General features: G+C 37.3%; 1 protein-coding gene across 2 annotated transcripts; it reads left to right on the forward strand.

Annotated features, from left to right (window-relative positions):
• The first annotated feature begins 1,274 nt into the window (after window positions 1–1,274).
• Window positions 1,275–26,186, forward strand: LOC104059975 (desmocollin-1). Of its 2 annotated transcripts, XM_054060154.1 has the most exons (17): window positions 1,275–1,438; window positions 3,924–4,008; window positions 6,582–6,781; window positions 7,260–7,385; window positions 8,639–8,794; window positions 9,704–9,848; window positions 11,054–11,220; window positions 12,413–12,547; window positions 13,760–13,945; window positions 15,030–15,289; window positions 15,517–15,659; window positions 17,394–17,609; window positions 19,229–19,462; window positions 21,449–21,570; window positions 22,846–23,079; window positions 23,740–23,785; window positions 23,871–24,008. In XM_054060154.1, the coding sequence occupies exons 1-16, from the start codon at window positions 1,400–1,402 to the stop codon at window positions 23,773–23,775; spliced, it is 2,484 nt and encodes an 827-aa protein (XP_053916129.1). In that variant the 5' UTR covers window positions 1,275–1,399; the 3' UTR covers window positions 23,776–23,785; window positions 23,871–24,008. The 2 variants fall into 2 exon arrangements, with proteins under 2 accessions (XP_053916129.1, XP_053916128.1); XM_054060153.1 differs by lacking the exon at window positions 23,740–23,785 and having other exon boundaries at window positions 23,871–26,186.
• Window positions 26,187–27,803: the final 1,617 nt, after the last annotated feature.

Here is a 27,803-nt window from a genome sequence, read left to right on the forward strand (position 1 = left end):
ACAGAATCATTGGGTTGGAAAAGACTTTTGAAAACATTGAGTCTAACTGTACCTGGCCACTACTAAACCATATGGTACATTTGAATGTAAGCAAACATTTAAGCATATCTACCAATCCACTCGATCTTTTTTTTGATTTGCAGACAAAAAAGGAAAGTTATACATTGATAGAAATTGTTCATGAGACAAGAGTGAAAGGAATCTCCACATCTACTCCCGGCTCAGGCTGAAAGGTCTTCAACTGCAGAGTGTTTCCTTGGAAAGCCCACCTCCTGCCTGTGCAACCAACATTTCTGGGTTTATTATTCTGCTTTTATTCATCTGATGGTACTCTGAAATCTGGAAGGCTCAGGCGACGCAGGTGAACACATGAAACTGAATCATAGAATCATAGAATTGTTAGGGTTGGAAGGGACCTTAAAGACCATCATGGGCAGGGACATCCCACTAGACCAGGCTGCCCAAGACCCCATCCAACCTGGCCTTGAACACCTCCAGGGATGGGGCATCCACAGCTTCCCTGGGCAACCCGTGCCACTGCCTCACCACTCTCAAGGTGAAGAAATTCTTCCTACTATCTAGCCTAAATCTGCCACCCTCCAGTTTATACCCATTTCCTCTCACCACAAGCCTTTGTGAACAGTCCCTCCCCAGCTTTCTTGTAGCCCCTTTCAGGTACTGGAAGGTCGCTATAAGATCTCATCAAATAGAATCATGGAATGGTTTGGGTCGGAAGAGACCTTATAGATCATCTGATTCCACCCCCCCTGCCATGGGTAGGGACACCTCCCATTGGATCAGTTTACTCCCAGCACCATCCAACCTGGCCTCGAACACCTCCAGCAATGGGGCATCCACAGCTTCCCCGGGCAACCTGTTGGAGTGCCTCACCATCCTCACGGCGAAGAATTTCCCCCTTATCCCTGGTCTAACTCTTCCTCTCTCCAATGTACTGCCATTCCCCTTAGCCCTGTCACTACACGCCTTTGCAAAAAGTCCTGCAGCTAGACAGAACCACCTCCCCCCACCCCGAGAAGATGACAGGACGGCAGGCGGGGCTCCCGGGACGTGGCTGCAGGAGCAGCGCCGCTGAGCCGCGCCCGGAGCCGCTCGAGAGGCGGCGCCTCCCGCTTCGGCAGCGGCGGGGCGGGCGAAGGTGGGCGGATGGACGGGAGGGCAGGGCAGGGCGGGGCTGTGCCAGCGCCGGGCATTACCCGAAAGGGGGAGGGAATAAAAAAAAAAAAGAAAGAGATAATTAAAGTCGCCGCTGCTGCGCGCGGTCCCACCCTCCCCACCGGCCGGCTGGGGACACAAGGGAGACGTCCCGCCGCCGAGTCGCGCCACCTCCACCTCCTCCTTCTCGCTCGCCGCGGCGGCGGCTTCGTTGTCCCCGCAAACCATGGTCCCCGCAGCCCCCCGCCTGGTCCTCGGCATCCTGGTGAGTCCTCAGCATCCCGGTGGGAGCGGGGAGGGGGGGGAACGAGCCGGCGCCGCCGCGCAACCTGCGCGCTCACCTGGCCGCGCCGCGGAGCTGGCCCTGCTACTTGCTTCGCGAAAAAAAAAACCCCAACCCAACTCACAAAACAACTTTGGAGGGATTTATCTGCGGCGTCTTACTCCTAATTAGCTCCCCCATGGGGGTCCTTGCGAGGGGCGCGCAGGGAGCGCGGTGGCTGCGCGGCCGCGGGGCGCATCTCGGGGTGCGGAAAGGGGAGAAGAGAAGCATTTGGTAGTTTGGGGCTTTAGGGCTGGCGGTGAGGCGGCTGCAGGAGGGTCCGGTGCGGGTACGCGGCAGACGAGAGCGCTGATTTGCCCCCAAGGATTCTCCATTGGAAAAGTGAACACCGCGGTTCGTTTCGATTAAATCTCCCCATGGGAAGGTTTATGCCTGTGGTGCGGAGCGTGCTGGGCTCCTCTGGAAGAGTTAGCCGTGCGCCGAACGATTTCAGCGGTTTCCTTTGCCTTCAGTTTGCTGTATTTGTAGGTGTTTCAGAAAGGCCGTTCTCTGGGGGAGCGGGAGAATTCTCCAATTCTTTTCCCTTTTCTTTTCATTTATTTTTTATAGTGGGTAGGTGAAAGTGGTTTGTCTTTTGTTTCTCACCCCCTTTCTTCCCTATTATTATTGCATTCATAAAATGAGGGCAGATGATTGTATCAGCCTGAAAGAAAAATACTTGGTAGTGTTGAAGCACTGAATTTATTAATTTTATATTCATTATATATGTGCATTTTAATGAGAATGTTACTATTCCAGACACAGTGTGTGCCTGCCTTTGCCAGGATATTCATGACAAAACGCAAAGAAACCCAAGCAAGATTACTCATACGTCTACTTAATCTAATTTAAAAGAATAAAAGAAATTCCCCTGTCAAGTAGGGAAAAAGCCAACACCCAAATCCCCCAAAATGCTGAAATGTCTTCTTTGTATGAAGTGAAAGGACACCACAACTTATTTTTACATTTATCTTGGTATCCACAAGTAACTACCATTTTAATTTGTTTAATTCTTGAGTAGTTCTTTGCACTAAGAGCAGGCTAGCTTGGCATTCCTATTTGAAAATTAGATGTCATTGATTCTTAAAATATCTTGGAACAATGTAATAAGGTTGTGTGATTTTAATAACTTAAAATTTAATACGAAGTGTTTTATTAAGTGTCTGTTAATAAATAAAATGCCGACTCATAGTTAAGCAGAGATGTTTTAGATACAGGTGTATTTGTATCTATGTGTACGTATAAAAGGAACAGTATGAAGAGCTTTTATCATGCAGACACAGCATTTAAATTGCTTTAGTGCAGTGACTGGATTCCACATTTCAGCTTTTCTTTTTAGCTGATCATGGCTTTTCTAAAGGTTCCTTATGTCTTAAAGTTTTTAAAACAATTTTATCTAAATATTCTCTTAATAAGAATCGCAAGTCATTTTCAGAATTTCCATTAGCTGTTTTACCTCCTTATACCTTTAATCCTAAAGGTATGTGCAAAATAAAGATGACTTTCCTTTTCACTAGACTTTCATCCTGAAAGAATAAATGTACTTGAAAGACTGAATACATTTATTTACATTTTTCTACCTCTCTGTTTAATTGTCTGTGTGATTTTTGGCTTACAATTATAAACATCTGGATATGAAACTGCGGAAGATATGTAGACACAATATGTATCAGGCACAAATATATGTAATCTAAGGTTAGGACTGGATTGCTCTGCCGAGGAAGATCTTCATGCCTCCATATGATTTGTTTTATAAAAAGGTCTGGCTACCTTCTAATCATTTGGATTTTGAGGAGGACCCCATTTTGTAACTGGTTACATGGGAGTGGACTGCTGCGATACACATTTTATTTATGTCATACCTAATTGCCGAAGCTAGATTTAATTAGTTCGTTGAGAATGTACTTTGAAGATGCAGAGTGATATTTAAGTGCAAATGTCGTCATGTGGTTTTAATATGACACTTGTCCCTTTAATGTTTGTACATCCCTACAGTTCTATTGAGTGGAGTTTTGGCGATTTGAACCATATTAAATACACAGAGACCTTCGATCTGAATTGGCCAAGAATGCTATTGGAGAGAGTGCATGGCAAAGTTGTATTTTATCTTTCCACCATTAAAGTAATAGTGTAGGTGAAATCTTGGTGTTGATGTCAATGCTGCCATGATTTTAGGAAAAAAACCCACAAGCCATGGACAGATCCAGGAGCAGTGGTTAGATCTTGTTTCCAGTTTGAAACTGTATGTGCTGTGCTGCATTGTACCTGTCTTTTAAGCCGAATAGTGTTTTCTATGCCATTTTGTTGGCTTGTCTTAAAAAACAAACAAACCCAAGGCAGCTTTGATGACTGTAGTTATTATTCAAAATACCATATAGTTGTTGGTTTGGGGTTTTTTTTTTTCCTAATTTCTTCATTTGTTTTCTAGGTACTGAGTTTGTGCTGTGAAGCTTGCAAGCAAGTTATTTTTCATGTTCCTTCTGAACTAGAGGCTGAGACCTTAGTTGGCAGAGGTGAGAAACTGTGAGATGCCCAACTTAATGATACAACATTGCACCTTTGCTGGAGATGCTATTAACAGTGAAGGAGACTTTTTTTTTAATTTTCTTTTAATGGAATGAATGGATGACTGGACAGCCAGTTAAACAACTGGATCAGCATTTTTTATGAAGGATACGCCCTATGTTTGTTACGGATTTGAATGCTGGCTCTGTGCATCCATTTGACTTTTGCGTAAACAACTATTGTCAGCTTTCAGTGTTTATTTTAAAATGAGAAAGGCAGAGTTTAATGTTTTCAAAATTTGGACTCTAGGGCTTAGTATTTAAATAAGTGGCTTAATAGTCCAAAGTGCACCCATAACCCACAGAGTCATATGAAGAAGTCACCAAGTCATTTGGATAATGGAAAATACAAAAAAGAAGACAAACCCCACACAACTAGGCACCTAGAAGCTGCTGCTCTGTGAAACGGGGCTGAGACTTCTCAGCAGTGCTGAGGCATCCAGGGTGTGAAAGGAGATGTGTTGCAAAGGTGTCCTGCATGCACATTCGTTTGGGAGAGCTCTCCTGTCTGACTGGATGGTCTGTCTTGGTTTAGGGCAGTGTGCAGGTGACTGCGAAGGGTGGGGGAAGCCAGAATACACCCCGCTTCTTTTTTTTAGGGCCGATCTTTGAAAGGCAGTTTTTAAAGGTGTGGCATAGGAGCTGCTACAGGATTCTCTGCTGCCTGTGCCTGGTTTTGAGGTGCCCTGTATGAGTCCTAGGACAACAGAAGAGTATGCTCCAAATCTGCAGTCCTAATCCATATTCCTATGGAAGGAACAAATAAAGTAGATTAGTAGTTCATCACAGTACAAGTGCTCACAAAATCTAGCTTTGAAAAATGAAAGTTATTGCTGTTAAATTTTAAAATCAAAGGTTGCTGTTTGAGTGTTTAACATGTTCTCAGAGACTTCAGCATTTCCATGTGCAAATAAACTTGATTTATATAAACTCAAAACTTCATGCTTTTTTAGTGCTGTGAAAGAAATTACATGACATTGAACTTAATGGTTTTGTTAAATGTTTGGGGAAAAAAAAGTTTGTAGCTTGAATGGCCTTGCTTCAATATTTATTGAGAGAGCATAATATATTTTACTTTGATACAAGGAGCGTACCTTGACAGTACAATGAGTCAGGGTTTTCCTTTTTTTTTTTTTATAATTTTATATTTTTGATTTATGGAATGTATATGAGAAGCTATTAAAAAAAAAAAAAAAAAAAAGATTCCAGTAAACTATGGCAAACTGAGCGTGATGTTGACTACCATAACCATCAGAAACAAAATCTTCAATCTGATATATTCGGAAATGCAGTGCAGTAATATGCGGCAGTATGAGACACCTTCTAGTTAGGCAGTGTTGTTCTCTTCAGTGCTAAATTTTTATTGTACATATTGGCAAAGGAGAGGACTCACTGCTGCGGTGCTATATAAAGTCTAGGAAATATTTAATTGAAGAGTTAAAAGGAGGACTTGAGAAAGAAAGCAAGCATGTCATATTTAAAATTTTGCTTGCATTTTTGAAATGAAATTTTCTTTATTGAACATATCATCTGCATACACTATATTTATGTGAAATTCTGAACCTACTCTGCTCTGGAAATTTTTCAGTTAGCTTTCATAGAGCAGGGCCCCATCCACTACAATACCATTGAAAGATCACTGAAAAGTTTTGATTTTGAGCACATGACACTGACTCCTCTTGTACTTGTCTACAGTTTAGGTCTCTGGCCTTCATCTTTTTCAGGGTGCAAAATCATTTTATGTAGTGCTGTGGTCCTACTGCAGTTCATTATGATTATTCTGATATTGCTTTTTTTCCAGTTGTAGTGCTGAACTACTCACTGATGAACCAGGTTTGAAGTGCATTAAAATTTATTTTAGTGATAGAAAATGCAGTACAAAATACCTGAGAAGTATGCTGAGCTTAACCTGGTATTTCCTATAAACTGCATGGGATTCTATCCTGTACATACTAAAAAATTGTCAGTTGTTTGTTCTGAAGTTAGTCTTTATGTCTCCCATCTGTCTGCTTCCTAATTTGAAGGCCTTTTGCCTCCCAAGACTATTAAATCACATAGTACCAGTCAATACTTTGCTCCTGAGGGCAAAACTTATAAGCCGTAACATCTCCTTTGGGCATTTGCATTAGTTAATCGCCTTCACTGATTTTGTAGGTCATGGAGCATGTGATAGCTACTGGTCCAGTAATAAGCATGTCTGCTGTGTTCTTTGCATTTAAAGATACTAGTTTGTCTCTGATGCTTCAATAATTTTACCAGTGCAATAGAGTCTTCTTGAAAGATAGCCGTGAAGCACCCATGTCCTTTAGGAAACACAAACGCTAAAGTAGAAATTCATGTAAACTTGATCAAATCTGAGTGTATAAATGGATCCTAGAATCTATGTTTGTGATGTTTAAATACTGTTTGGCCAAATTCTTGAAGACTCCGTGAGTCAGTAAATATAGCTTTTACTTGGGGAATGTTTTGGGTTTTTTTTCTCTTTGCATTTTGCATTATTGTCTGAATATTTTTTCTTACAGTTGATTTGAAAGAGTGCCTCCCATCTGCTGAGTTCATCAGTTCCAGCGATGGGCACTTCAACGTTCTAGAGGATGGCTCTGTGTACACAACATCTGCTGTTTCTTTTGCTGAGAAAAAGACTTTTACAATATTACTTAAAGACATTAAAGAACACGTACAAAAGAAAATACATGTCAGTTTGGTAGAAGAAGAAAAAAAGGTGGGCTTCTAATTTCAAGATACTGTATATATGTGAAATACTGTTTTGTGGAGTACAGCCTCATGCTGTGTAACTGTAGTTGACTTTTGGAATTCAAATAATCAGGCCGAGCACTGTGATGTAAAGTATATTTTATTTAGCAATTGTTGAGTACTGTGTAGCTTAGGTCAGCAGGCCTCCTTTCTGCAATGGGAGATGCTAGCAAGGAGCTTAGACAAGAATGTTAAGAATGTTAAAAGCCGTGTTGGAGGAATCAAAGCAGATTTTATTTGTGGGAAGTATTACAATGAATGAAAAACCTCATGGAATACTATCATATCACAGGTGTCATCAGAAATGAAGACCTGGGAAAACCAAGTGTTCAGTGGGAAAACTGGAGCAGAGGGAAAAAAGATGGAAATGCTGGACAGTAGTTAAGCAAAAATATACACAGTTAAGAATATATTGGTCTATTCTTGCCTGTCTTTTTATCTTCTAGACCCAGACACAGAAGACCAGGCATGCTAGAGATACAGTTCTAAAGCGAACCAAAAGAAGGTGGGGCCCTATTCCATCTGTTATGATAGAGAACTCCCTGGGACCTTTTCCACTACAAATTCAGCAGGTATATTTTATAAGATCCTAATTTTATGACAAAAGCTAGTTTTGTATGTCACTTATTGTAAAAGAAGGAGTGAGCTCTTTTGTGTTCCCTACTGATACCCTTCCTGCTATTATTCCTCTGTCTTGTTTTGTCCTGTTCATTGTGTATCTTGTGATCTTGCAGCCGAAATAACTTCTGATCATAGTTGTTGAGGTGAATTGGAAATGTTTAAAACTTGTGAAAAAGAAGAGAGGTGAGCTATCAGAGAGCTCTTTGGCCTGGAAATCACTGAAGTGTGTAATTGGAAAAAACAGCAACAACAGACAACCCCCCCGAAACATTACCTAGAAGAAGATTTTGTAGACAAAGTGGGGGGAAATCCCGCCTGCATGTCTACATCCTTTCTGGAACTCAAGGTGTATACGTGTAACACTGGAGACTTAGTATGGCCTATATTATTAGGAAAAGCACTTACTGTAAGAAAACAAGTGGGTGTGAAAAAGGAAAGCAAGAACTGAAGTTATTGTAGATCCATCTAGTCTTCATTAGATTACAGAGTGGCGGGTAGCAGATGTGTAGAGACAAGTGTAATAACAGAGTCTGTGCAGAGCAATCATTCTTCTACTAATCTTACCTTCCTAACTTCTGGCGTTCTGTAGATGAGGAAGGTATTTGGGGAGGAGGTTGTTTATAAATAGATGACTGCGGATGTTACTTCCTTGGTGCTCACAGTGAAATGCAAAGAGGTTATATGAATTGGCATATCTCTGGGCTACAGTCTAGGTGGTCCACATTGTCTCTATTCTTTCTGTCTTTCTTTTGCCCTTGCGCTCGAATCCCTCCCCTTCCATTTTGCATTTTCTTCTCTAGTTTCAAACAACATTCTCAATGAGTGCACTAAACCCCAAATCCTTTGAAAAGAGACAGAAATAATAAGTCATCTGTAACTGAATGTGCCTTCTGTGTTCAGTATTCTAGAGAGATTAGATTTCATCATTTTTTTATACAGTTATTTCTTTAACAGTTTGATAGTCCTAAGCATTTCTGAGTTTGAATTAACTACCTCTTCTCATGAATGCACATTATAAAGGAAGGCAGTTACATGACAACCTGATCTTGTACTGTGTGAAGTTTAAGCTGTTGAAGCAGTAGAAGTAAATAAGGTTTGGTTTTGGGTTTCTTTTTTAAAGAGTTTCTACTTGTGCTAAATATGAGAAAGTAAATTAGAACGATGCTTCTGTTTTTCCTTGGGCTTAAAAACATCTTCCTTATAGGTCCAGTCAGACACTGCTCAGAACTACACCATTTATTATTCTGCAAGTGGACCGGGAATTGATCAAGATCCGAAGGGTTTGTTTTACATAGAAAGAGAAACTGGAAACATATTTGCTACTCGTGCAGTAGACCGTGAACAATATCCAAGCTTTCAGGTACAGGCCTAAATTATGTAAATGTAATTATTTTTTTTTTTCTGTCATGCATATATTTGAAAGCTAGATCAGAAGGAAAACTGGGAGCAGACAAGATCTGGAATTGCCTATGTATTCTGAGTAATGTCTTTGGTGTTGTAGAGGTGAAATCAATGACAAAGAAGTAGCTGGTCATCTAGATCTTGAGAGTTGTTTTGCTTTTCACTGCTTAGACTCTAATTACGACATAAATGTAGTGAGCTATTGGATTTGCATCACTTTGGGGAGGAGTTTGAATTTATCGCAGAGTTTTTCAGGGAAGGTTGAAAAGGTCTACTGAAAAACAAAATCATGACAAACTCATATTTTTGGTGCCTCTTTCTCCAGCTTTTCAGTTTTGGTATTTTGTTAACAAGGTACACTGCTCTCTCTACTGGCTAAGAAGTGTAAGAAAGCAGTTAGTAGCAACAAACAGCTTCTAAATAGTTAGGTAATTTGCAGTACATATTACTGCATTTTATTAGATTATGTTGTAATGGGCAAAGAGTTTTGCTGTTCCTGATTTTGTTCTATAGCAATATTTACATGTAAATTTTTGGTAAGGCCTCACAGACACCTGGAAAAAATATATTCACGAGTATTGGAAAAAGTGTTTGACAGAGTTTTTGGCAAAAAAGAAGGTGATTCAAATACTTGTAGTGTGCACAATGGAAGGGGGAAAGGTTGGAAAGCATTTGAAGGTTTTGTGTTGCTGTCATCATAAGATATCAGTCACTTCCCCTTCTATGGAGTGGCTGAAGAGCCTGATTTTGAGAAGGATATGCTTGTCATGCTTTGCTTAATTTTATTGACTCCTCCATTGAACTAAAACTGTAGTAATACTTCATGTTGCTTAAGCATGAAGGAAATTACTGAGTTTATGTCTTACAGATCATTTGCTTTGCAACCACTCCAGATGGTTATTCTCCAGAGGTACCACTTGTACATACAATCAGGATAGAGGATGATAATGATAACGCCCCATATTTTACGCAGGAGGTTTTTCAGTTTTCTGTCCCGGAAAATTCCAAACCTGGTAAGAGTAGTTTTAAAATACTGAACGCAGTTACCACTACTCAGCTCAGTTACGTACCAGTATGGCTAGGTATAATCTTGCATTTTTGTTAATTTCAGCGATTTCCTAAGGAATGCTTTTTTTTTAACAGCAAAGGCTGAATTTGCAAAGAGCAGCTCAAGATTTCTTAATCATTAGAAATTCTGAAACACCATCTCAATTGTAGTGATGAGTATTGTGTAAAAAATAAGTTTTTTTAAACTGAGATGATTCAGTGTTCCTAAAAAGGTATAAGAACTTCAGAACGTTATTCTTTTCATTTTATCAGAAATCATCTGTTTCATTAAAATGTTTTGATTTGACAGAACAGCAGTTTTTAGCATTTTAGTTTCTAAGGTTCTAAGATGTAAAAGCCTTTTATTAAGCTTACAGTGTTTGTCTGAGCTGGTAAATTGAGATTGGGTTTTTCCTGGGAATGGTGGGTGGAAAAGTCTTGTGTCTGCCTGTACCTGTTAAAGGCAGGGATTTCCCCGTTACTCACCTCATGTGTAACAGAGGACAAAAGCAGGGAGAAAGGTGGACCCCAGAGAATAAGAAACAGTTTGCCGTTTCTCACTCATCTCCTAGGCTAAGGATAGTTGAGTAGGGAAAGTCTAACTTCCTTCACGAAAAAAGAAACAAACCATCTTCCCCTTCATTCCAAAGCACTGGTTGCATTTCATTCTTTGAGCTGTTCTACTTCTTTCTGGGTGAGTTACTTATTTAGATTGACATTCTAAAACCACTTGGGCTGTAGGGATGAAGTAAAGCAGTGCTCCTGAGAGGCAGTGCTGCAGTTTGAACTATGTTGGAAAGCACCAAACCTCCTCCCCATATTCCCTGGCATCTCCTTTTCAGCTGTGTTTGGAATACTCGACTAGAAGTCACTGTCAAAACGACTAATTGAAGTCTAAAGTTTTAGTATTTCTTTTGATTATCCTTTGTGACAGCTGCAGTAATTACAACTTTGTCAAGGAAAGGGGAAGAATAGCTAGAGGATTAAACCAGACAATTTCACACGTTACTGTATTTTCACTACCATTTACTGTGTTTTCAATATTCTTTTCATTTAGAGCTCAATGACCTAACAGCTGTTTTCATGTATCTAAAATAGAAATAGCTGTTTGAATAAATTTTGATTATTTACAGATTCTTCTGAAACTAAAAATACTGTATTGTGTTCACAGGTGTATTTGTTGGAAAAGTGATTGCGGAAGACAGAGATGAGCCTTATACTCTGCATACTACATTGAAATACAGCATTGTGTCACAAATTCCAGAATCAGTCCGATCATTTTCTATACATCCTTACTTAGGTGACATTTCTGTATTATCACCACAGCTGGATAGAGAGGTGATCTTTTCTGAAACATCTTTAACTGTCATTTAGAGCACACAGATAGCTTCTTAACTGTGAATTGCTGGACCAGGAACTGACAGATAAATTTCTTAACATTTGTTTTTGTTTCCCTCTAAGATGCTTCTGGTCTAAAGAGTTTCTGCATAGATCTACCATGTTCTAGCTAATCTTGGTAGGGGACCTCCTGCTGCTTTCTTATGCAAGCTATGGATAGAAAATCCTATGGATTTTTACTTTTTCTCTGTTCATGCGTCCCATGAGCCTTATTTCCTCCTAATCATGCTTCATTTGAGGTGCTGCTTGCTTCTTTACAGAGGAGATGAAGCAGTATTTCTGGAAGTAGTCAGTCATCTGCTACTCAACAGAAATATCTCCCATATCTGAAGCGTAGTCAATAATATAACATTTCCTAAAATTAAAGCACAACATTCTTATCAGCTAGCTTTCGAGTTAATAAGATACAGGAAGCTTTAGTTTTTATTTTATTTGGAGGGACTTCTTGGATAAAGTGTGAAATGAGAAAGATTATTTATGCTAGAAACACTGATAGGTGTGTGCGTTTCAAATTACTATTAAGGCAGTCGTTTTAGGAAAAAAACCACTGCTATAGGCACATGTTTTTTAGGGTAACAAGAATCATATTCTGGCATACGTATGATGCTGCCTGGCTGAAAATCCACCTTAGCATCACAATTGTGTGCTTGAAGGTACACTGCTCAACTTCTTTAGCAAGAGAGAAATGCAGCATCTGCGAACATCACCATGACTACTAAAGAGACAATCACAGCTGACTACAGAGGGAAGGAAAGCTTGAAAAATTAGTCCACTGTCTCTCTTTTAAAGACAAACTAATGAAGTGGAGCACCTGAGAGACCTAGTGCTACTTCCAGGCATTCAGAACTGGAGTTACTGTCTTGATTTACAAACTTCCTCGTTTTGTGTTCAGCATATACGTTACAGATGCTCAGCTCAGTGCTGCTTAGCCACTAAAAAATATTTTACTTATTTTCCTTTTTGAACTGTAGGGAAAAAGCCCTAAAGCTAATTGCCTTGTTTGGCAAGGGAGCACTGAATTTAGAGCAGGTTTGGGGAATGGGAATAAAATAGGAAGTTCTACTCTTACGTATAACTGTGATTAAAAAAATGAGAATGTCAAACATCAGTATGCTTTTATTTGTCTTTTCAGATGTCTCCCAGTTACACTTTGCTAGTTGAAGTGAGAGATATGGATGGTCAGCCTTATGGTTTGTGCACAACAGGAACAGTTGTGATTCGATTAGAAGATACAAATGACAATGCACCATCCTTTAAACAGAAACATGTAAGTCTTTATAAATGAAATATCTGTGAAAAGGTGAAGAAAAAAGAGACTGGTTTTATCCCCTTCCAAATTTCCTCGTGAGTGGTCCCTTAAACATGATGCTTAATGCCAATATAGACAGTTGGGAATGCCCTGTTATTTGTTGTGCTCTTTGTTAATTAGGCTAATTGGTACATTAGTTGTTTTGAGACATTTGCCTTATGTCCATTTGGAAAAAGCTGACATAACTTATTCATGCAGTTCTGCAATGCATGGTCTTAGAAATCCCATAGTTTAACCATTTTCAAGAAGACATTAATTTATAAGCATTGTCATGACTTTGTTACTGTTTAACCATCTGTTAGCTGCTTTTGTGTTGCAAATGAAAATGTTAGTGTCAGTGAAGTAGATGCAAGGTTTTTCACTGAGATTTTCTATGCTTTTTTTTTTTTTTTCTTCTCTAGAAGGATTATTTAAAGCACTTCTTGTTCACTCAGCCTTAAGTCTTTGCTTATTGCAGCCATCTGAACTATTCAGGACAGAGTGTATGTCTCAATAACCATGCATACAGCTCAAACACCACAGGAGATTTTGTAATATGAAGTTTATGTAAAATAATTCATTATCTATGAGGAATACATGTACCTTATTCTTTCCACTCAGTGCTATAGAATATTGCCAGTAATATTAATTAAGAATCATAATTATAATAACCCAGCTCTTTAAAAAGATAAAAAAAAGAAGAAAAATACTTTCATCCTTTACCATCCAAACAGAGGTGTATTTCACCCTTCTTGTCTTTTCTTCAAGTTCTTGTGGTTTGTTCATATATATTTCTTTTACCTACCTCAATGCTTTTCTAATCCTCTGGTTTATCATGTATGCAAATTTGCATTGATAGCTGATGTAACTGAGAGGAACTATGTTAATTTACTTTTCCTGAAAGGAGAAGTCCAGACTTAATTATGTGAGTGATAGTTTGAGTGTAGAAAGGAGCTGAGATTTCGACTGTGCTGTCAGGAAGGGTTTACTGTTTCATTCAAGGTGTAAGGGAGAAATGGGAGAAATGTTCTAATGCGTGAAAACAAAATAAAACATTACAGCAGCTTGGTAAATTGACCCCTTGGGTTTACGTAGTCTTATTTAAATACAGTGTTCTTCAGTCTTGCATCATGGAACAGTATTTTCAGTTTTAAATCGATTTTTTTTTTTTTTTTTTTTGGATACTCAAAGTATGAAACACAAGTGGAGGAAAACAGAGTGAATGTAGAAATACTGAGACTCACTGTTTTGGATCTTGATGAACCTGGTTCACCCGGCTCAGCAGCAGTGTATGAAATTATAAAAGGAAATGATGATCGGTCCTTTGAAATTACAACAGACAAAAACACAAATGAAGGAATACTGTGTGTTGTTAAGGTAAGTAAATATGGAACTGCTTGAGGAAAGTTTGTATGTCTTCAGGCGTTACTTTTGAAGCCAATAATCTAGAACTCATTTTTATTCAAGTAGTATGTGTAACTATCAGGAAAATCATGCTTTCTTCGGGATCTGTACTGTCTTCTAGAGCGCATTGTATAATGCAATGCAAATGAGGCTTGTGTATGGTACGTGGCCTACAAAACTCAGCTTCCAGACTACTCCTCAGTTTTGCGTGCACAGAATTGAAGGAATTCTTTGTTTTATCATTCCAGAAATGCTTTGTGGTTTTGCCTGGTTCCATGATTGGAGGGGTTTAGACTTAAGGATGTAACTGCTGTTTTTAACAGAAATGCCACTGTGGCAACGAAGGAGAGGGATGAGCACTTATGATTAAATTTAATAACTCAGCATAAAGCTCTCCAGATTTTATTTTGCGGAATATTAGAGCTTTTTCTAAAGCTGTGTCCCTAGTATACAACCTTAGCTGAAATTTCTTACATTTAGTGTAATGTTGTAGTAGAATAGAGAGTATTATAACTTCAGGATATAAATAGCTCTATTAAAGGCATACAATGACCTTGGAGATGGTGTCTGAAGAATATATGATATATACTTCCAAGTTCAGACATATTTGAAATGGGCAAAGTCTTATTAGGAAATAAATGTAGGTGCTAGCAAGAAGCGTGATTGACTTTTGCTGGAAAGGAGATATATGTGACCTGAACTAATGGCCAACTAGATATGGAAAAAATCCCCCACTACATTTAATTCTTATCTCAGTTCTGTTGGTAAATAGCTATTAATAGTATTCGTCTAAAATTTTGCACTGGCTCTGCTTATCTTACGAGGGGTAGTTCCTCAGGTTACATTCTTTTGACTGAGTTAGAACTTAACATTTTTTTCTTAAAACTATGCCCCCTTACTGTGTCTCAGTCTGGATATTCCAGAAGGATAGCTGGCTTCTTTGTAAATAAATGTGGTAGAGTTTTATCTAGTTAATAACTGGACAGTGAAAGCAATAGCAAGTTTTGTATTGGTTTGAATGGAAAAAACCCGAAACGACACCTCACCTTTGTTACAGGGATTGGACTATGAAAGCGCCAAGCAAAGGATCCTCGTGATTGCAGTCAACAATGATGCACCCTACATGCTGGCACCACATTCACAACAAGTTTCACAGAGCACCAGCTCTGTTACAGTAAATGTCCTGGATATGGATGAGGGACCAGTGTTTAAACCCTGTCACTTACTCCTAGAAGTTAAAGAATGTGAGGATATTGGGACGAGTATTGGGAGATACCTAGCAGAAGATCCAGAAACTGGAAATAGTGAAGGCATATGGTATGAAACAATGTTGTCTACTGGTTTATTTGGAGTACAGCATAAGCAGTGTACAGGAAGGGGGAAATGGTTGTTAATACTCTATATATAGAGTATTATATATATAGTGTGTGTATGGGCACACAAGTAAGTGCATATGAATACATATATCTGTATGTATGTACGTATACATATATGTGTGTATGCATATTTGAAGTCTTTAACTAAACAAAGTTTATTCTTGACAGCTACCGAATACCACCTGGTCAATGCAATTGGATCAGCATAGATGAAAAATCGGGTGAAGTCAGAACCGTTAAAGTCTTGGACCGAGATATAGGAGAAATGAGACGAGGTCAATGCAATATCACAGTCCTTGCAATAGACAGAAGTGAGTACTAAATGTTGTTAATATTCTTTGTGTTTTATGACAGATGTTTATGTGAAAATTTACTGTGGCAACAACTATACTGGCTTAGACCAGAGGCTCACCTAGTCCATTGTCCTGTCTTTGGGATAGCTCTATCAAATGCTTAGAGAATATTATATAGCCAGGAAAGCATTTAAGAAATTGGAGCAAATTCTCAGTGTTTTCAAAAGTTATCTACTCCCATTTAAAATCTTGTGTTAAGTTTAAATTGAGAGATTTTCCTGTGGATTGTATTCCTTTCTTTTCCTGCTATTTTTTTTTAAGTGGTAGCACCCAGCAGCGATGAAATTGACAACAGGGAGAGCGGACATAGAGACCTTCTTGAAAAAAGTTGACCTTGCAACTCTTAATGTTTCCTCCTCTGTTGACATCTTGGAAAACTCTTAATTTAAAAGGACCTCTAAGAATAGCTGTATTCACTGATATATATTGCCAAATTCTTAACTCTTAGTCATTTAGGTTCTGTAACAGTGTTCACACTATGTATTGCTTGAGTGACAAGCTCTTAAAAATTACTCTGATTGTAAAGGAAGGGTCGTACACTTTTTCTTTCTAAAGCAAATTTTTGTTTATTTAATGTCAGTGATCATCTATTATTTATGATTAATTTGAGTATGTGTATTTATTATATAAAAGACCTAGTTTTGCCTCAACATCATCTAGCCAAAGAGATGAAAATACACCTTTCACTTCCCAAATGCTAAATGTAGGAATTGGAATATCAAAGAAAAATATTTTGATTTACAGGTCACACTTCTAATTCTACAATGTATCTTACATTAAAAATAAAAAAAATAGACTACCTTTATAAATCTAATTGCAGGATTTATTTTGAGCCCTTATATTCTTAAGCGTTAGTGGGAGTAAAGAGCAGACTTTTGGAAGCTGCATTACAGCTAAAAATTCTAACTCTGACCAAAGCTTACATATTAAAATTAAATGTAAATAATATGAATTTACATTGCTTAGAATTTCTGTTGCATTTAAATTAAACACGATAAATGCATCTACAGTCAGTTATCTCTAGAGAAAGTTTTAAAAAGTAGACTTAATGTAACTTTACTGGAATGCATATACAAGCATTGACATTCCTGTACTGGAAAAAAGTGTAATTAGAAAGGAGAGCTCATTGGCTTCTTGCATGTAGATTTTGACATAATATGTGTCACTGTTGAATCCTGCTGCCCCATGGTCACTCAGGGGGAAGGATGCAGAAGGAAGCCAAATGTTTCTGAAAGTGTTTCTGTTCCCAGGTGAAGTGAGGGTAAGAGAAGTGTAATTTATTTTCTCCTTGCAGAAGTAAAAAGTTTGGAGACCTTCACTTTCTGCTTTTGACTCTTTTTGCCTTAGTGTCCTTTGTCCCAGATTTATGGACTCTCTCCTCTCATCCTCCTGTTAGAACAGTATCTGTTCCACGCAGATACACATGCTTAACAAAAGACATTGTCTGTACATGCAGAATATGGAGCTTAGGGAGCTGTTGATCTGTTCTACAACTAGCCAAGAGAAGAGAAGCAGCCAAAAAGAGCTTTAAAAAGTACCTCTCTCTTTTGGCTAAATCGGCATCTGCTTTCCACACTACTTCTAAACTTGGGAATTACAGTTGATGATATTTTATTGTGAAAGTTTGGACTAGAAATAAATGAATGTTAGAAGTAAATGTTAAAAGTATTTGGTTATTTTTTCATCTCATAGACGGCAAAACAGGCACTGGAACAATCCAAGTTGTTATCCGGCCTGGGAACAAGAACTACCCACGAATCACTACAACCGATTATATAATGTGCAGAGACAGAAAACCGATCTGTCTTACTGCACAGGATGATGATGAGTCTCCTTACAGCACACCCTTTGTATATCGCATAACTGACCGTAGTTTGGCTTCCTCATGGAAGATAACTCAACACAATGGTATGTTACAACTTCCTTCTCCTCCTCAGTTAGTTGTAGGTTGCTGGAGGAAGCTTTACTACCTCTGTCTTCTGTAGACGGTAAGGATAGATTGGATGAATGTATGTTGAGAATTGGAGTAGTCAGTAGGGCTAACAAGGTAGCTTTGATGATCTGTAGCAGTTCCTCAGTTTCATTTGCTGTACAAGAGATCAAGAATCTGCCAGGAATAAAGAGGAACAGCTAAAATATTCTTTATCTTAACTGTCCTGAGTTTGAAGCAGTTAGCAGAAGTCAGGAAACTACTGTCACAAAAGCAAGGAAAAAGATATTACATTCTGCCTCTTAAAGCATAAATGAGAATCTGTCCCAAGCACCCTTGGGTGCAATCAGCTGCTATCTGAAATTATGATGTACAAAGATTAGGTGGGAGTACAAAAACTAATGTAATACATTGCATCAACACCTTTGGGAACGGAAATATACATTCATAATTCATAAGGAATTTAAGAATGAAATGGCTATTACTCCAGAGAGAAATACAACCTTTCTTAGGCTGCTGTTGTGGTGGAGGACTGGAAAACTGAAGCTTTATCTAAAATTGATTAGAGACTGACTGAAAAAACCCTGATGGGTTTTTTTTGTTTTTTTTTTTATTAGTACTGCTGTCAGCCAGCACATATTTGATAAATCTGAGCTGGATGAAAGAAAACATTACTATCTCTCTTAATATATTTATGCTAATTTTTATAATTTTGATAGAAGCAGATAACTTATTACAAAATGAATGACTGTTTCATAAGATTTGTTAATAAAAAAATTATAGCTGATGGTGGTTTGCTGGTGGGTGGCAAATGATGACAAGAAGAGTAGCGCATACATTTACTACATTTATTACTGTCTTGTCAGGAAAAGAATCTGATTTTGAAGTGTCCTTTCAAATATATGCTGATGAAAGGCAAAAGATGGCAGAGTTTGAGAACAAAGACGTGAGACAGTTTCAAGGTTTATATTAGGCAAATTGAAAAAATGTTTTAGAAGGTACACGTAGCTTCATATACTTTGTCATAAAGCAACCATTATGTACATTGGTGTCTGTCTTTAACATATTTATTACAAATTATTTCTTTTGCCTCTTAAAATACATGGCCAGTAGTCAGTGCCACTAAGCAGGATAGCAGCCTAAATGGATTTTACTTCCCATTGGTTAAAGCTGTTCCCACTGAATATAGCGACAGAGCTGAAGAGTGAAAGGGGTATAAATTAAGTTTACGATTAGTTATTCCAATCACACTTCAGCAAGTCCTTTTACCAGTTCAGTTGATGGTCTTTATTAGTAAGCCCAAATAGTGCCATTTACTATAATGAACTGAATCAACTTCAGAGTTTTAAATAAAATATTGTCAGAAGAATGTATAAGGTTTGCTTTTTCATTTCTAGCATTAAAAATGTGTTGAAAGTATAAATCCTTCCAAGATGTAGTTTTGTCTCGGTACATTTAAGCTGGCTTTAAACTAGCTAATGCAGATCTGGTAGCAATGCAGCTGTAACAGAAGGAAAGATTGTGATTACAGTTACATTTGTGACAAGAGAGTTTCAGATACAGTTAACACTAGATCTGGTTTTGTCTTTTTTTACAGATAATTCTGTGTATCTTTCACCCAAGGGTGATATTCCATTTGGAACATACACTATTCCTGTAAGTGTTACTGATAATGGAGGAAAGGTAGGAGAGCAGTACGTAACAGTTAACTTCTGTGATTGCGTTACTCCAACTGAATGCGATATCAGGAACCGTCAGTTTGCTGGGTCAAATGTTACCCTTGGTTTATGGGCCATCCTTGCAATGATCTTAGGATCACTGTTATTGCTGCGTAAGTACACTTGCCTTTTTTTAACATTAAGTGCAGAACATTTAATTTTAAAATTAATGGAGAGAACCTGATTCAAACTTGATTCAAGTATTGCATTTTTTATTTAGACAGTTGTTTAACCCTCATCACTAACTTAATGTAAGTGCTCTGTTTGTTTCAGTACCATGGGCTTCTTGCTCTCATCGTGTCCTGTAGTTACTGTGTATGGATTTTTGCTTATTCTTTTAAGTACTTTTTTATGTAAGATGTTCTGTGTGTTCATGTCAGCAAGGCCAAAAAAACCTGCATTCAGCGCTGAGCTGAAAGGTCATGGGATTTGTGGTGCTTATCAGATCTTGTCTTGTGGCAAGTATGGCAAAGTTTGGTTTTGAGTTCAGTGCTAGTTTTGGAATGTACATTTCTGTGCTTAAATCTGATTCCTAGAGTTTTTCATGGCTTTCTTGTATCATGAATTAAAACATGGAGTATCTCAGACACTGGATTTCACAAGGAATTTTATAAGAGCCAGCGTAATGTTGAAGGACAGCTTGGATACTTTCACAGCAGACCAAACCCTTGAACATGTTATGTTGCTGGAGTTCCCCAAAGACTAACATTACTGTTAACCAGTGAAGTGGTGACAGTGATATGTAATAGAAAAGCCAGGTCATTTTTTTTACAAGAATCAGAGATAGTCTGACTAACACCTTTAAATATCACCAGACATGCTACAGTAACAAGTACTTCAGAGTTCGGGTTTTTTCTTTCTTCTTTTCTACCCATAATTTTTTGTGGTGACAATCATCATACCCCTGTTCAGTCTCAGCTGGCTGTTCTTACTCAGGTGGATAGAACACTGAGACCTACACGTGTTTTGAAGGTTAGATAGATGCATGTTTTTTCTAAATAGAACAGGTACCCAAATTCATGATGTAGCCTGGAGATGCAACTTTCAGATGTGGGTGTGCTCAGTAGGGGGACTGTGTGGAAAATCAGCTAGCTTTTTGTCACTACCTTTTGTCACTTGACTGCATCTCTCCCAGATAGACCCATTATTTTATAGTGGCTAGGTTTTACCTTATATATCCTCTGAGTGCTGTCATGGATATCTTCTTCCCATCTGTCAGCATCAGGAGGCGACCTGCTGGAACCAGCGATACAGATCTTGCTGACAGCTGATAGCTGCAGAAGCTAGATGAGCTTGATAGTGGCTCTTGGCCAATTTTCAGAGAAGTTTGTGTTCAGAGATCAGATTGCTCAGTGGGTAGTGGGCGGAACTGCTCCATTTCTCATGGGCTTCTTTGTTTTTAAGCTATGAACTTGAAAAGAGAAGGAAAGAGTTGTTCTCTGAATTAAATGTTTAGTCGTTTGTTTAGGAGAGGTATTAGTTGCTCATGATTCTTTTATATGAAGTTTCTGTCTGAGTCTCCATGACAACTCAAAGTATTATTATAGGACGAATAAGCTGAATACAAAGAATTAAAGAAGATTGTTCTATAACATAATACTTGAAGTCCTCCAGGGTTCTGGTAATTTTTTCTGTGAAGCAGAAGTTTCTGGTATTTGGACCTTTAGCTTTGCATATTAGTTCCTTATGACATGATTTGACATCTGCATGTTCATACATGAAAAATAACTTGTGTACAATCTCCTAGACATAAGATGTAAATTTTCACTTGGATTTGGTCTTAATTTTTCATTACGGTGAAATTTTGCCATCACAGCATTTCTGTAAGGGATGCTTGCATTTCTTTCAGAGAAACCAAGATGCATTTTAGAAAACTGAAATAATCCAACAGTGTAGTGAGAACTCCATATACTGTTTTAAAAAAAAAGTTTGTATGTACAGTTTTGAGTATGAGCATTTTTGATTTCTTTTTTTTTTAAACCATTCTTGATGTTAAGTTATTTAAAAAGGCTACTACAACAAATTCACTACCAAATAGAAGTAGATACCATTATGAGGTAAAGTTCATAATATCTTCCTCACTTACTTCTGTTCCATAGTAATATTGATCACAATTTGTGGCTGCTGTGGCTCTGGAGTAATGCACAGACAAGTGACTGATGATTGTGCCAATCACAACTTAATTATTTCAAATACAGAAGCTCCAGGAGAAGAAGTGATGGTAAGTTTTCTGTTCACTTCAATGTAGAAACACGTAATTAAGATGTCAAACTGAAATGCTATGGGTAACAGGACCACCTGCAGGTAAGTGATTTTGTAAAGGAAATAAGCAGTAAATGCAGGGATCATTAGATGTACTTAGCTATTTAACAAGCATTTGAAAATTCTTACTTCAGGCAGAGTTGGTAGCACCATACATATTTAAGCGTATCCTGTGTTTGTTAGCCCGGCTGCTTATAATTCTTCCAGACTTCACCTGTTTGGTTGGATATTTCAGGTAAACATTTTAATCACTTCAGTCATTTTCAGCAATGAGATTAGATGGAAATTTAATATTTTTCCTATGTTAAATGTGTATTTATATAAAACATTATTGCTTTTTCTTGGAGAAGGTTTTTTAAATTTAGCAGATAAGTCATTGTCACAGGTGCAATTTCTACCCTTGCCCTAAGAAATGACCCCGAATACAGTTAATGTTTAAACCAGTGGAAAAAATATAGTTGATCTGTCTGTGTTCATGAAATGGGTTCTTACTTTTGGCAGCTAAATTTTTTAAGATACAGTTTGCCATGAACATAGTCCAGCCCAGGACTGTGGTCATCTACAAGGACCTAGCTTTTCAGACTCTTTCCCTTCTCGTCTGTCCCTGACCCCTAGACTTTGCCCTTCTCAAGTAAAGGAGATAACTCTGAAAACCATTGAGTTTACTTCACCTTGAAAACCAGGCAATCCTAATGGTGAAAAGTATCAAATTTCTCATTGCCTATGAAGCATGATGTAGTGCTGTTATAAACTGATAATGTAGTTTTTAATTTGTGGTCCCATAGTAGTTTTTCCATATTTCATTCGGTAGACAGAGCTAATGTGTGAAGAAACAGAATTAAATGTACGCATATGACTGTATGTCAGGTTTAACGGATTACAGGTTATTGAATTTGAAAATTTGGGGGTTTTTTTACATGATAATTTAAGAAATCAGCATATGGAGTATAATACAGCTTTAGCTGTTTAACAGGGATAAAGATTCAGTTTTTGGATCTCATATCGTTTTTACAGGCAGGTTTCCTTCCCCGAACACCTTGTCATAGCATCATTTCCAAAGATCAGTTATTGATCTTGGTACACACAATAATAAGGATAGCTTTTTTGTTCAGAATTTCATAGTGCAAAGCTGGAGACTTTTCAGTTTTCAGTAATGGCAGTTCCTGATTGCTGTTTCATCTCTGAATGGAAAAAAAAAAAAGTAAAGGCATCCCCACTGCTGCATCTTTTTTAGGATCACAATATAATTCCTCTACAAAACACAAATGATCAAGGAGGATATGGAATAAAAACAGGAGACCATCAAACATTTGAAATGGTAAAAGGAAGGGGTCATACCTTGGAATCGGTCAAGGGAGGCGGACATCAGTCTCTGGGATCAGTCAAAGAAGGAGGACAGACTATGATGGATACATGTAGATACTCCTACTCAGAGTGGCATAATTTCACACACCCTCGTTTAGGTGAAGTAAGTATTCTGAAACTGGTTTGGTTTTGGTTTTGTTTTTTCTTTCTTTTTGGAGTGTAGGTTATGATCAATATATGCAGACTTCAAGGAAGATATGAATTTGTGCTAGAAAGGTGGCTTTCCGTTTTTGGTTTTGTTGCATTTTTTCTCTCCTTGTCTTCCCTGCCTCTCCTTTGGAATACTGCCCTGTCAAAAAGTCAACCTTTATCTATTTTAGACACAAATGTAAATTGCTTTCTTTTTTAGCTTAAACATAGGCAGTATGCTATTGTTAATTTGGAATATTGTCTGATTTACATAACTCAGGCTTTTGTGATTTTTTTTTTTCTGACAATGTCTGTTTGCTTTTATTCTTACTGCTTGCTTTGTACTAACTTAAACCTGATACTTATCTTAGCAGTGGTGCAGGAATGAAGGTAAAGCATTAGAAATGTAGTTATTCTGATCTTCGGAGATCAAAAACTCACTACTTGCCTAACTAGTTGTGTGTAAATCAGTCATTTAATTTCAAGTGGATTTTAGTTGCTCGACAGGTTTTTTAAACAGGTTCTTCCTCTTCTATTGTTACATACATGATTAGTAGAAATTATTTCTTTATTTAATACTTTTATTTTGTAGTCTTAATGATATAGACCAATCATGTGCATTTTTTGTATGTAGGAATCCATTAGAGGACACACTCTGATTAAAAATTAATCAATGAAAGGTAAATCAAAAGAAATTATTTTTATGCAATATGTTTAGGATAACAATTTAAGAAAATAATAAGGTGTGTTTTTCTTCCTATGCAGAAGGTGCACCTATGCAGACAGGATGAAGAACAGAAGCATTCTGAAGATTATCTCCTTTCATATAATTATGAAGGAAGAGGATCCTTGGCTGGCTCTGTAGGCTGTTGCAGTGATCAGCATGAAGAAGAAGCACTTGACTTCTTAGATCAGCTGGAACCCAAGTTTAGGACATTAGCAGAAACATGCATAAAAAGATAAATGTGCCTTTCACAGTGCCGAAAAACTGTACATAAGTGTCTGTCATACTTTTGTGACATTGGGTATTCTGGAAATGAGGGGGGGAGAGGTTTGTGAAAATTATTGTAGACTGGTGAGAGTGTAAAGAACTCTTACTTTAAATTTACAATTTTCTCTACTAGACGCGATGCATCAAAAATAAGAGATTAAAAATATTTTTTCTTTAGACTATATTAATGTAGTAATGCTAGTTTCTACTTAGATTATATTTCTTATTCTTTGTGATTACTTAAAATGCAAAACTTGGTGTTGTCTTTTTAATTAATTATTGAGCTTCAAAATTTTATTGTATTTGGCTTTGGAGAAGGAAAGCTTTTTAACTCACTGTTTCTTTGATTTCTTTTAATTCTGTAGAAATAAACCAAAAATATTACTGGTAGATATCAAATACCTTGTTAATTTTTAAGTTATACAAGCTGAGATACAAAACACTTTTCACATTAAAAATACTGATGAATACATTAGAAAACTTTATATTTTGATTGAAAATTAAATATATATATTGTATATATGTAAAATAATATTAAAAAATATATTTTTCTCCTAATGGGTTACCACCCATCAAACTTGCTATCCTAAGGGATTTATTACATCACCCCATAGAATATCAGCATTGTATGCGAGTATATATTTTTCTTTTAAGGAAATAAAAGATTAAAAAAAAAAAATCAGGAAATAGAGGTAACTATTGTACTTTGGGTGAATGCAAGACAAATCTCATGTTTACGTGACCTAAATTTGTACCTCGGTTTCTTGTGAGTTCTAACATAGTATCGTTGCATAAATAATGAACATTGCCAAGAGTTATGTCCAGTGTAGCTACCACTACCTTTTTTATTTGCATTGTTACAGACTTTGTTAAACTTTCTTTCTGTGAGTAGAACTTGACAGAAAATACAGCTCAAATCAATCGAGGATACACTGCATTAACAATGTGCTTTAAAGACAGTTCTGTTTGAGATGCAGAACTACACTGTGACAATCTGTCTGGTTTGAGTGTATTATGTGGTTGTTGTAGAGGTAAGCTTTTACACAGATCTCTGGCAGAAATCCTCTGAATCTCATTTGTCATTTTACTGGATTAAGCATACATATACACTATATATATTTGCAAAAGTCTGAAATACCTTTGGCAGATGACAGTAGTGAAACCTGAATGCTGCTATAAGCCATTTCTTGAATTCAGCCTTTGCTTCACAGGTTTTGTATGGTTTTATTATTTGCACTCCTGGTTAAGTAATCAGTCCTCTGCACTCTAAGATTTCTCTTGTGCCTTAAAAGAACATCTTCCTGCCTGTGAGAAAGAGAAACTTGTGCGATTACTTATTTCTGTTGCTGTAGTTCTTTTAGGATTTGCTCTGTAGACTTAGGCCATAGAGAAGTATTTTTTAAAAAATTTACTGTAGATAAAGATCTGTAAAAGGAATTAAAACAAACAGTAACACTGCTCTAAATTTCAGTGCACAGCTGCTGATGACTTCCGGTGGTTACAGTTCATTCCACACAGATAATGGTCAGTGAAAACCCATAATAGTATAAAATCTTACCAAAGCTATAAAACAGTACTTCTGAAACCTTCTGTTTCGCACTGTAAATGGGCTTCAGAGTATTTCTGATAAGAACTAGTTGTGGTTAATAACTTCATAGACTAAAATACATTTAACATTGGTCTACCATTGGAAAGTGATGACAGATTAATCCTGAACTGGATACACTACCAGTGGAAAGAGTGACAGTGACCAGCAGCAAGATACTAGATGACAACCAAGGTGTTAATTACCTTACTTTATTTAAAAAATGCATGCTGATGCTACTCTTCTGAAGACTATTCTTTATTCTTTCTCACTAACATCATTTGCTTTTGCTCTTCATGGATAGGCAGACTTGTGGCTCATGTATGTCGCGATAGCTCTGCTGATGCAAGTGGAGCTTTGATGACTTTATGCAAGGTGAAGATCGGTCCCCTAATGATTCTTACTTCTTTGTGCCTTGTATTTTTATCCTCGGTTGTTGGCTATACACCTTTTAAGGTAATGTTAATGTCTTCTACCCCCAGCCCTTAAATGTTTAATGTTGTTTTTTAAATTATATAAAAATCCTATCATTCAGAAGGACCAGGGATAAATAACAGAATGCACTCTTTTTGAAAGTTATTTGGGGGTGGTGTAGAGAAACCTCTGGAAATACGGTTTCTTTCCTCATGAACTATAATACTAATACAAATTTGATATATTGTTTTAAAACTTTAGTTGAATTGGATTTGTCTGGTTTAGGTAGATGGCTGCCAACTTTCCACAGTGGAGTTAAAAACTTAATGAAATAAAAATAATGTTTTCTAGTCTAATTAACCTTAGTGTTTTCAGTTTTTCTTGTACATTTCAACAAACATCGATAATTAATTTCTTGTGTTTTTGTTCATTTTTAGGACAAATTTGTAATCACTTCTACTTGTTTGTCTCTTAAAAATTAAATTACTGAACTAAGCCAGCTATTTCTGTAAAACCAAAGGCAGAAAAGTAATTGAGATGCTTTAAAACATGAACTGTAAAACATCATTTTCATTGTATCTTCTAATCATGTGAATGAAAACTTTGTGTAAAATACTAAGGTTTACTAATACTAAGTACCAAATAACATTTGTGTAAAGCTTACAAATGAAATACTTCAAGATGTATAATTCACTGGTTGTTACTGTTGAATCAGCTTAAAAATTGTGAAGATTTGTTCTCTTCAAATAGACAATTTGCAAAGACATCACATTTTAGGTATATTTTGTACAACAGTGAGTAATAAATTTTTTGCAAAATAAAAGGAACTTCTACAAAAACAATTCATTTCTTGTACATTAGCTAGTTTGTGAGGATGAGTAGGCCTATCCTTTATGGGGATTGGATTTCTAAATTTTAGTCGAATTTTTTTTGCGATGTTGCACTGCTTTTACACGAATAGCATTTGTACTTGAATCATGAACATTGGTGAATTCTAGCTGAAGATTTGTAGCACAAGCTGGCATTTTGTCTGTGGGGTTTCCTTAATGCTTCTAAAATGATCACAGAATACTTGATGAATTGAAGGTCTTAAAAGTAAAAAGAGCTACTCTACCATCTCATTGTAAAAAATACATAGTGACTATTTTCAAAAGCTCTTAAGGAAAACCAATGGCAGCAGATATGCCAAACATTCATGTTTAGCAGTTATAAAGCTGCAAGATATTAGTATTCAGTCATGCAACCCCTATGATACCATGACTAAGGGACCAGTGTAATAACAGGTCTTGTTGTCTGGCTTCAAGTGAAAAGGTAGATTCCCAGAATGGCTGAGGTTGGGAGGGTCCTCTGGAGGTTATCTTGACCAACCTCCCTGCTCAAGCAAGGCTATCTCCAGCTGGCTCAAATGGCTTTTGAGTATCTCTTAAGAATGGTGATGGTACAACCTGTTCCAGTCACCTTCACAGTAAAGAAGTGTTCCCAGTGGTGCCTCCTGTGTTTCAGTTTGTGCCCATTGCTTTTTGTCCATTCACTGGACACTACTGAAAAGAGCCTGGCTCTGTCCTCTTGTCATCTGCCCTTCAGATATTTGTATACATTAATAAAATACCCCCAAGCCTCCTTCAATCTTAACAGTCCCATGTGCCTCAGTGTTTCCTCATCAAAATATGTTCTGTCCCTTCATAATTATTGTGGCCCTTTAATGGAC

Source organism: Cuculus canorus, chromosome 2 (genome assembly GCF_017976375.1).
Source record: "Cuculus canorus isolate bCucCan1 chromosome 2, bCucCan1.pri, whole genome shotgun sequence".
In the NCBI taxonomy this organism is placed as follows: domain Eukaryota; kingdom Metazoa; phylum Chordata; class Aves; order Cuculiformes; family Cuculidae; genus Cuculus; species Cuculus canorus.

Excerpts from the sequence above, each read along its gene's own strand:
- LOC104059975 (XM_054060153.1), top strand. The coding sequence starts at position 1,400 with ATGGTCCCCGCAGCCCCCCGCCTGGTCCTCGGCATCCTG. Across the intron at positions 8,795-9,703 it reads AACAATATCCAAGCTTTCAG|ATCATTTGCTTTGCAACCAC; the intron begins GTACAGGCCTAA and ends TATGTCTTACAG. Across the intron at positions 17,610-19,228 it reads GAAGATAACTCAACACAATG|ATAATTCTGTGTATCTTTCA; the intron begins GTATGTTACAAC and ends CTTTTTTTACAG.